This window comes from Myotis brandtii, unplaced genomic scaffold, assembly GCF_000412655.1.
Source record: "Myotis brandtii unplaced genomic scaffold, ASM41265v1 scaffold343, whole genome shotgun sequence".
NCBI classification, from domain to species: domain Eukaryota; kingdom Metazoa; phylum Chordata; class Mammalia; order Chiroptera; family Vespertilionidae; genus Myotis; species Myotis brandtii.
The window spans coordinates 283,867-293,996 of record NW_005363209.1 but is presented as its reverse complement, the minus strand read 5'-3'; the positions used below and the strand labels follow the sequence as shown (position 1 = coordinate 293,996).

Genomic DNA, 10,130 nt, shown 5'->3' with positions numbered 1-10,130 from the left:
CACAGCAGCGGGTCCGCCCGGTGGGCGCGTGCGGGGGACCTCGGCACCTACTCACCCGCCGACGGGGTTAAGCGAGAACAGTCGCCCTGTGTACCCCGAAACCTAGATGTAAACACTCCTAAAGAACGGCTCCCGCAGGAGCTCAGCTTGCGCACTACCCACATCGCGACAGAGGTTCCACGTCTTTTCCGGTCCCTCTGGTAAAAGATCCCCAACAGAAAGGTTCCGGGATCACTCTCGCGCAGTCAGGAGTCCATCTAATCACGGTTGCACTTAGTGGATGGTTTATATATATAGCTATAGTTATTCACCCTCAACGTGTCAGATTGTGTGTGCAATTAAAGTATAGAATGTTTCTATTATCACAAACGAACTTAAAGATCCTTCTATTATGCCTATCCTATATGACATCATGGCCAAAGTAGCCATCCATCATGTTACTGCTTCCTGCTACGTCCTAGCTTTTCTTTTATTCCCTGGTAGCTCTATTTCATATTTAACAGATGTCTCCTAGGGAATTTATACTCCTGTTAGACACTCTTAGAATCTTAAAAGCATGGAAACTCTTCTCTAAAGAAAGAATTGTCAAGGTCAATGTCAGAGGGCCAAAAGTCTAAACTGAGTATTCTCTGCAAGTGACCTGATAATATTCTGGAAGGGCATACATTATATAGCAGGAGACTGTTAATTACCAAGGCTAGGCAAACTTCATTTAGAGCAAGAATGGTGATTTGTAACATTTTACCTCTAAATATATAAAAGCCTTTCCTTGGGTAAGAAAAATAAATTTCCAGCATTAAAGGTAAAAAAAAAAAGTCATTGTACATTTTCGAAGTTTTTTGAATTAGTAAAACTTACATAGCTCAGTAATGGCCTTTCACTTACGGCTTCTTAGTAAAATACTGACCTCATTCTAAGAGTGGTTGTGGACCTCGGCCATCTCTTCAAAGCTCCTCTCTCAAGATGGCAGAAAGCTCTGCATAAAAGACCCTTGACCCTTTAGCATGTGTTAAATATTTGCTGGTGAGTAACAGATCCAAGAAAAAAAGTAAAGTGTATGATTAAGTTCTAAGAGCTTTATTTAAATGTACTTGCTTTGACTGTACCACCTCACTGAGCTTCAGAGCCTTCCCACATTTTCAGTTCAACAAAGGCAATCAGTAATTGGTTAGAGGAAACAAAAGCTCTTCAATACCCGCTAGTTTGACTCAATAAGCAAAACTAGCTCATATGGTTTTTCTCTACAAATGCAAAAGGCTTTCCCAGACACCTAAACCTGAGTTGTTTTGAAAGGATTTGCAGTTGTTATATGGTATATAGCCATTGTTGGAGTTAACCCCCAAAGCATCACTATGGTATCGCCCATAAATGTGTTGTCAACTAGTCTACAATTTTACTATAAAAATAAAAATCTTTAATAATTTTGAAATTCAATTTTATATAAACTCTTTTCATTCAAGTTACGGGTAATGTGCTCCCTTACAGCTAAGTTTTATTCCTTTAAAATGATATACTACTATATCCACTCAGAGTTTAACTGGTAAATTTTCACATAAATTGGTTAACTAGAATTATTAGAATTTTAACTTACCATAATCAGAATATGGCAGATTTAACCTATGTGTGTTGAGAACACTATACCTGATAAACCTTTATGTATAAATGTAACTCAACATGCCATGTTAGCCCTGGCTGTGTAGTTCAGTGGATAGAGCTTCAGCCTGAACATGGATGGGTCTCAGAGGGGTCTTGGGTATGATTCCTGGTCAAGGGCACGTACCTCGGTTGTGGGTTTAATCCCAGTCGGGCGCAATGAGAGGCAAGCAATTGATGTTGATTTTTCTCTCTGTCCCCTTCTCTTCCCCCTCCCTACCACTCTGTCTGAAAATCAACGGAAAAAGTATCCTCGGGTGAGGATTTAAAAAAATTAAAAATAAAAGTAGCATGAGTTATTTTAGGACTAATAAGAAGCCTATTTTCTCATTTAGGTTTAGACTTTACAACCAAATTCTTCTTAATATTGAAGAACTTAAGGGCTTTAAGTGTTAAAGATCTTGGAAATAATCTAATTCCACCCTTATGTAGTTGAAGAAATTAAGGTCCATAATGATTAAGTGATTTGCCCGAAATACATCAAGTATTAGAGCCAGGACAATCCAATAGATCGCTATTTCCATTAAACCATGATTAGTAGACCATTTTAGAAACTTCAGTAAATTAAAATAGATTTTAATATATGTAACAGAAGAAAAACTCAGTTTAAATGAAAAGATTTCCAGAAGACAATATTATAGGAACTTTATAACTTACATAATTCCTATGTAAAAAGAAACTATGTTTGTGAAATTCACCTATTGTATATTAGAAAGATGCTAAAAAAGACATTTTACAATGGCAGAAAACATACACTGAGATTCCACACCAATTTTTATTTATATTTTGGGGCCTGAAACAAATCTAATTACTTCTTCCAAATTACATTTTATGCTCTTAATGGTGTGGTTTACCCCCATTCCACAAGAACAAATATGATGAATACACTAGAAATTTTTTTAAAACCTCTTAAGACAGTTTTTATTAACCAATCCAGACCAATGATTGTCTCAAAAACTGAATCTATTAATTTTCTGGTGGTGTCATTTAGATGATTTCATAATTAAGTTATACATTTAATGAACTTATGTGTAAGTTTTAGCATTCACATCCCAAATCATGGAAGACCTATTTTATAAAATCTTACCATTCAAGGTAAACATACTTCATTACATGTCAATGAAATGAATTCTCTAAATTATCCATAAAAAAAAATATCTATAACACTAATGTGTCTACTAATAATCACACACATCATGACTGTGTTTTTAAAAATATCTACAGATTTAATAAGAGGCTTGCATATTATGGCAGAGTAAATAAAGCTTTCAAATACTGCTTTTGGCTCTAGTTCATATCTTGCCCAAAAATGTGCATATCATAGCCAGCAGAACTTTTCCGTAGAATTTTATTTTGAAAATATTATTTCACTTGAAGATTGATCTAAAAAACATTTTAAGATATGAAAATGTTATACAACTTATCTATTACAAATTAATTGAGTAATTCTACAATTAGGTATACCATGTTAGCTCACCTACATAAAAAATATTGCACACTTTCCTTTATTTTGTTTCCAGATGTGACTGATGTCTAAACTATATAGAATTCTAAACTATTTAAAAGTTATTCTGTGAAATGTCAACTTCATAAATATCAGAACTGAATGCACTGTAAAACAACCATTTTGGTAAACATGCATTTATTCACAGTTGATTTATTTCCTCTAGATAAATGCATAACTGCTCAAAATTATTTAAGAACTATGTAGAGGTACAAGAGCACACTATACAAATCTATTTCCATCTTCGTTTTGAGGAAATACTGATCTTGGCAAAATTCTGGCTTATTTTAAAATTAACTATTGCTGGTAAAAAGGCATACTTTAAAACATTTCTGTGACCTGCACCTGCTCTTTTTAAATTAAAATTTAAAAGCATTTGTTTTTAGAGACTTATCTGATTATTGTGGCATAAGTGAATAATCACATAAAAATGAACCCTGAAAGCAGCTGAGCATTAAAATGCCTGTAGAGCCTTCATTTTACTCATAAGTTATAACTGCCTTAAATTGCTAGACCACTCACTGAGCCTAATTTTAAGAAACTAACAAAACAAAACCATTTCAAATTATGAGACTGACAGCCTGAATAATACAGCATTTCTCCACTGAGCTGGTCATATACTTTAAAAAAATATAAATAAATATATTGAATTGTGAGTTTTATTTCTGTAATAACCCCAAAGTGTTTCAAATACACTTCTAAAACAGAAGTGGGTAACTGCAGAATATAGTTCCAGACTTGACTAATAGAGTCAAACACAATCATTCCTTATAATAACTCTAATTGGTACACTGGCTTGATTGAATCCAGCAATTTCATTTTACAGGAGTGAACCATACTTTATACACAAAGAATATATTACTTGAAAATCCCCTAAATAGGAAAAGTTTAGAAAGCTGTCTAATGATTCCAAATTAAAAGTAAATGTCTGTTTCTGGCCCTCTTCCACACCCTTAAAGTTGGAATTTGACAAAAATCCATGGGTACAAATTTACAAACTTTGACAGACTATTGAGATAAAACCATTTTCTTTGGGGGATATGGGAGGAAGTACCTTTAAAACTTGTTATACAAAGTTCCAGCTGCCTTTTTATAAAAGTACGTTCCTTAGATTAAAATCATAAAATTAAGGTGCAAGAGGTTAACAAAAATGAACTAAAGAGCTTTATTGACATCACAGTACATTCAAGAATAATTTTAAGAATATTACAGCTGAAAGAGAATGGCATGTTTATAGTCTTATTGTGCACTATTTTTTGGAAAAAAAAAAAGTAATACAAAGAAATCCTATTAACGGAGCAGCATTTGGAAAAAGTACACCTATTTACAGATTAAAAAAAAAAAAATTCTGGTTTCACCTACACAGCCACAATGTGCCTCTATAATGAGACAAGCCCTTAAAACTCATGGAATTTTTTAAACATCATGGCATTCTTGCCACATCATTCCTCAGCGTTTACGACGAAGAGGGGTTGTTGATCTGAAAAAAAGGGAAAGACAAAATTTAAAAATAAAAATGTATTTTAAACTAAAGAATCTGTAATTTTTAAATAACTAATATTATATTTCTAAAATTATTTAAAACTATGATCATTTATCAAGTACCAATCTGAGTTTATTAAAGAGAGAGAGAAAGGACACTTTCAAGTTTGAATAAATTCAGTCAAATTTTTTAAAAAATCAGACAAAATACTTTAAAAAGTATACTACCTTGATCGGGACTTAGACTTGTGTTTGCGGCTTGCCTTCTTACCAGACCTTTGAGATTTCTCCATGGATCGCGATCGACTATGTTTAGGCTTCTTAGCCTTCTTTTCTTTGCTACTTCCTGGAGATTCAGAACTGCTCCTTCCACTAGAATCAGAGCCTGAATGTTTTTTACTATCTTTGGTAGTACTTTTCTTACTATCCTGTCTAGAATCATGTCTGATGATTTTAACAGATATAGAACCACTCCTAGAGAAAGTTCTTTCACTTTCTCGTTTCCTTTTTAACCTATCATCCTGACCACTGAACTTAAAATCTTTTTCTTCCCTTTTTTGTTTCTCTTTTCTTTTATCCTGTTCACGCTCTCTTTCTTTGTCTTTCTTTTTCCTATCTTTATCTATACTTCGACTTCTCTCTTTTTTCCTCTCTTGTTCTTTAGCCTCACCTTTATGTTTATGACTGCTCCCACTAAGATTTCCACGTTGGTCATCAATTTTACGTCTATCTCGACTCCTACTGCGACTGGACCGATTGGTTCGCCTATCCCTTGAGCGACTTCTACTTCTACGTCTCTCTCGGGAAGGACTCCGATTTCTTCGTCTTTCTCTTTCAATGCTATTTCTATTAGATCTTCTCCTTTCTCTAATCTTTACCCTAGCCCTATTGCTGTCTATTTTAATTCTGCGAGAATAACTTCTACTCCTACTACGTCTAGCTTTAATTGTTGGAGATCTACTCCTACTATGTCTCTTTTTCCTTTTAGGAGAAGAAGATCGAGAAGATGTGCGACTACTACCTGAGCTAGAACTGTATGAAGAACTAGAGACAGTACTACTAGTACTACTAGTTCTGCTATTGCTACTGGAACTACCACTACTAGAACTTTCTGATCTACTCCTTCCTTGTTTCTCTTTTTCTTTATGATCTTTTTTTGGTTCTAAAACTGATGTAGTTTCATTTGGAGTTCTTTTCTTTTCATTAACCACATCACCGTCTGTTTCTCTTGCTTCTAGTAATGATAAACTATTTTGCTCTTTATGGATAAATTCATTCATCTCTTTTGTAACCCTTTCAGTTTGTTGCTTTTCTTCTGAAAAAGAAAAAAGACAAAAATATTAAGTCAAATGTACAATGAAAAACTCCCATATTACCAGACTATAACAATAGAGCAAGACATAACGACAAAACGACATACGTTGAGCCTGATGTAACCCGAGGACTGTCTGTACTCATTAATTTATATAAAAAACTTCTAAAAAGTCCTCTATTATCCTAGCTACAAATTACTTTTCAATAGTTTTACAAATATATTTCCCCCATTTCAAAACTCTTTTTAGAAGAACTTTAATAAGAAATAAAAATACACTGAAATGGCTTAACTTATAGCCCCTGAAATTAATCTCTCCCCAGATAAAAGTTTACCATTCCTAAACTATATATTTTCAATACTACAATTAACTTTGCGTTTACATTTGATAAAAATTACAAATAAGCCAAAATCCTTAGTTTCAGTTATAACTCATTTATTAGTTTCAGTTACAACTCATTTATTATTTTTAATGTAGCCTCAATTCCATCCTTTGATACTTTAGGTTGTTTGAAAAATGTAAAGAAACACAAACAAAACTGGACAAAATTAAGTGAATGTAAAAGTTTATACCTTCCATCTGTTTATCATGTAACAGCTGCTGTTCTTTTTCTTTTCTCCAAAAAGCTTCCTGTTTTTGCCGGATTCGGTGCCGTAATTCCTCGTCGTCAGTGTCAGATGACTCAGAGCCTCTGTCACTCCTTTCATCTTCACTGTCTCCTGATCCATAACCACCCAGTCCACCTGTGTGCATAAAGCCCAGTCCATCATATGGAAAAAATATTCTGTGCACTAAAAACTTTTTAAGGTCCAAGAAGAAAGCTCATTTCTTTTTTACATTGCATTTTGTTGGAAGAATCTACTTATTCGGGGTGGGGAGAAGTATAAATTCCAATGCTTAAGAAGTTCATAGGAACCCTCATGAAAATTGATATTTAGTATCTTATTCTTTCTGGAATATTTCATATATTTGTTACCATAAATGAATCGTGATAATGGTTTTGTTTTACTGTCCATGCTAACCAATAAAACCATTTAATAAAGTAGTAACAAAGTCTCACACTAAAGCATAATCAATTCAACTACCTTAAAATTTATGATGATCCTAAAAATAGTTCTACAATTAACTTTTTCATTGTTCAAAGCTTAGAAATCCCCAGGTAGTATGCTAAGTATTTTTCCCCTAAAAAAATTAGAATACTGTAATTCTGACTGTGCAGAAATGGTATGATGCTAAAACTACTCCCCACCCTGAAGTGATCTAAATAGTAATAACAAAATCACATGGGCATTTGGTTCTAGCCATTTTTGTTGATCCTCACAAAGATTAATTTTTGAAATAATGTGGAAAAGGCAAATTCAAGCTTTTATATACTTGATAATATAACATGCAAATAGAAAATTATGAATACATCACTACTATGGTAATGTAAGATAAACCCTTTCCTCTATGGTAAACCTAACTTGCTGCAACACAATCTAAATAAAGGTCCTTAAAACCATTAGTGGATAGGTTCCTCTCTAAGGCAACAATTTTGAAAGTGAGCTTAAATACTAGCATGGCTAAATTATAACTATTATAACTTGCCTTATTAACTATGAATTAGTCACCACATCTACAATAATCCCACTGTGAATGCTTTGGTAAAAAAAAAAAAAAAGAAAGAAAGAAAGAAAAAAGGCAAACCTTTTAGAGACTGATACAACCCTAACATCTCAGGTTTTATAAACTGAGTAGGAACAGTATAGTTTCAAAGTAGAACATGTAGAGACAAGGTAAGTGTGATTTTTCCCTTTAAGGCCCTCTTACAAATAAGGAGAACACTTACCGAGTCCAGTGAGGGAAGCCAGTGCACTGGACTGTGCCAGCTGTTTTGCAGGAGCTTTGTATCACATCAACAACAGGAACAACATGTTAACACAAATAGCCACGATTTCATAGTCATGAGAGTCTATGGTATTGTTAAATCTACTACTATTGCTGCTTCTTGGGGAGAGAAGAAACATTAAAAACATAACATTCATTTTAAACCAGTCTGGCCTTGAAAAGTATAATTCTGATGTGAGTTGAAATTGGTTTATAATGAGGAAAAATGTTGACAGCATATCGGTATTTTTATTTTTGAGGTATGGCCCATAATTTAAATTTTGCTTTCAGTATATTTTTTTAAGTGTTACTAAATATATGAGGGCTAGGTGGGAGAATCACTAGCTCTGTAAGAATTATAAGTGGTAAACTGTGAAAACTCTGACGGTTTCTAATTCAATTCATTAGTAAAACTAAATTGCATTAGAAATTATATGCCAATAACATGGTATCTATAAAAAAAATCAGGTGAAATAAACTGATCATCATCAAGAATTTTCCACAATACATTTTATAGAACAACAGTGTAATTATGAATTTGTGCTCAGAGAGGTTGGACAAAACAAAAATATCTGTATAGTTGTAATATGGTGTCTATAAATCTGAACTTTCCAAAAGAGTAAAACATGCAAGAAGAGAATATTCAAATATCTGCTACTATTTCAACAAGGACAACAAAAAAAGTCCAGAATAGCCACCAAAACCATAACACCCCCAGAAAAACAAAGCCAAGAACACCCACAATATACCTTTTGTTGCTTTCCGGTGTGCATCTTTGGCTACATAATAAATTTCTTCATCTGTGACATCCAGTAGAATTTCAGTCAAAAGCATTTTTGTCAATAACATCTAAGGAATATATATTGTTTCTAATTAAATTACTATAGTTACTAATAATACAGTTTGACATTTTCAAAAATTTAAAAGGCAAAGCTTTAGGGGGGTGGGGGGCATTGGGGGGATAAGGCCACATATGTAAGACCTTAATCAGTAAAGAAAAAAAAATTAGTCTGTACTAGTGAAAAAAAAAGGCAAAGCTTTATTTTATAAAACATTTCAGATCAGTCATTCCAATGAATAGAATATCTTAAAAATAATTCTAAATTATAAGAATTTTTAAAAATTTCAAAATCATATGAATTAAAGAAATAAATGAGTCTATTTCTATCGAGACACTGAATTCTAATTCTAGAGACCCTTTGCCCCCTATAGTAAAACATTGTTTAATTACAACAGTGGTATAAGGAAATGTGCTTAGTAATTCCTTTATAAGCTGTGACTTCATATTAGGTGTTACCTGGATTTTGCAGACATTATTATTGCCCAGGAAATCTATATATCAATACATACTTTATACTTGTTTCATGAATTCTCAGTTTAAATGTTTAAGATACCAACCAATAGTTTTTAAAAATTATACCAGGTGGACCAGTTAATGATGTGGATTTTGTAATCAAAGAAAACACGATAATTTCAAGAGAAACATCAAAAGTGCTTTTATTCAAAGTAATGTCCATCGCTAGCTACACATTTCCCCATCTTTCAGGTAATTTGTGGATACCGTCCCAATAGAACTTTCCTTGTTTTGAGGCAAACCATTCAGAGACCCAATTATCCACTTCTTCGTACATTTTGAAGTACTGCTAAGAAAGTGCGTGTGCCATCGATCAGAACAAGTGGTAATCTGAAGGTGCAAGGTCTGTGAATACAGCGGGTGGGTTAATACTTCCCAGGCACGATGTTTTAACATGTCTTTAACTGGTTTTGAAGTGTGTGATGATGCGTTATCATAAAGCAAAATTACTTTGCCGTGTCTTCTGGCAGATTCTGGTTGTTTCATGATCAAAGCATGGTTCAAATTGATTATTTATTGTCGGTAGCGATCAGTATTAATGGTTTCACCTGGTTTTAGAAGCTCATAATACACCACACCTTCCTGATCCCACCAAACGCAGAGCATTGTCTTCTTTCCGAAGCGATTTGGCCTTGCAGTCGATGTTGATGGTTGACCTGGATCAACCCATAATTGTGTGCATTTGGGATTCTCAAAATAAATCCACTTTTCATCGCCAGTCACAATTCGATGCAAAAAAGACTTTCTTTCATGCTGTTGAAGCAACATTTTACTGATGACTTTTCAGTTTTCCATTTGTCTTTCGTTCAGTTGATGTGGCACCTTTTCCTTCCTTTAAAACAGTGGTTCTCAACCTTCTGGCCCTTTAAATACAGTGCCTCATGTTGTGGCCCAACCATAAAATTATTTTCGTTGCTACTTCATAACTGTAATATTGCTACTGTTATGAATCGTAATG

The 10,130-nt window shown here is 33.7% G+C and overlaps 2 protein-coding genes across 6 annotated transcripts in view; both read right to left on the bottom strand.

Moving 5' to 3' along the window:
• The window catches only part of COQ3 (coenzyme Q3 methyltransferase), a 27,591-nt gene extending 27,392 nt beyond the window's left edge, over positions 1-199 (bottom strand). Inside the window, exon 1 of the mRNA XM_005871465.2 lies at positions 56-199. Coding sequence (XP_005871527.1) covers positions 56-164 — 109 coding nt within the window. The 5' untranslated portion in view covers positions 165-199. The remainder of the gene's footprint in view (positions 1-55) is intronic.
• Positions 200-2,414: 2,215 nt separating this feature from the next.
• The window catches only part of PNISR (PNN-interacting serine/arginine-rich protein), a 26,952-nt gene continuing 19,236 nt past the window's right edge, over positions 2,415-10,130 (bottom strand). For 4 of the 5 annotated variants that reach the window (XM_014543921.1, XM_005871463.2, XM_014543919.1 and 1 more), the window contains exons 9-13: positions 8,568-8,667; positions 7,781-7,834; positions 6,525-6,695; positions 4,868-5,954; positions 2,415-4,637 (exon numbers count right to left, since the gene is read on the bottom strand). In XM_014543921.1, the coding sequence (XP_014399407.1) occupies positions 4,607-4,637; positions 4,868-5,954; positions 6,525-6,695; positions 7,781-7,834; positions 8,568-8,667 (1,443 nt within the window). In that variant the 3' untranslated portion in view covers positions 2,415-4,606. Of the gene's footprint in view, positions 5,955-6,524; positions 6,696-7,780; positions 7,835-8,567; positions 8,668-10,130 lie in introns of all 5 variants that reach the window. The other variant, XM_014543920.1, reaches the window with a different exon arrangement.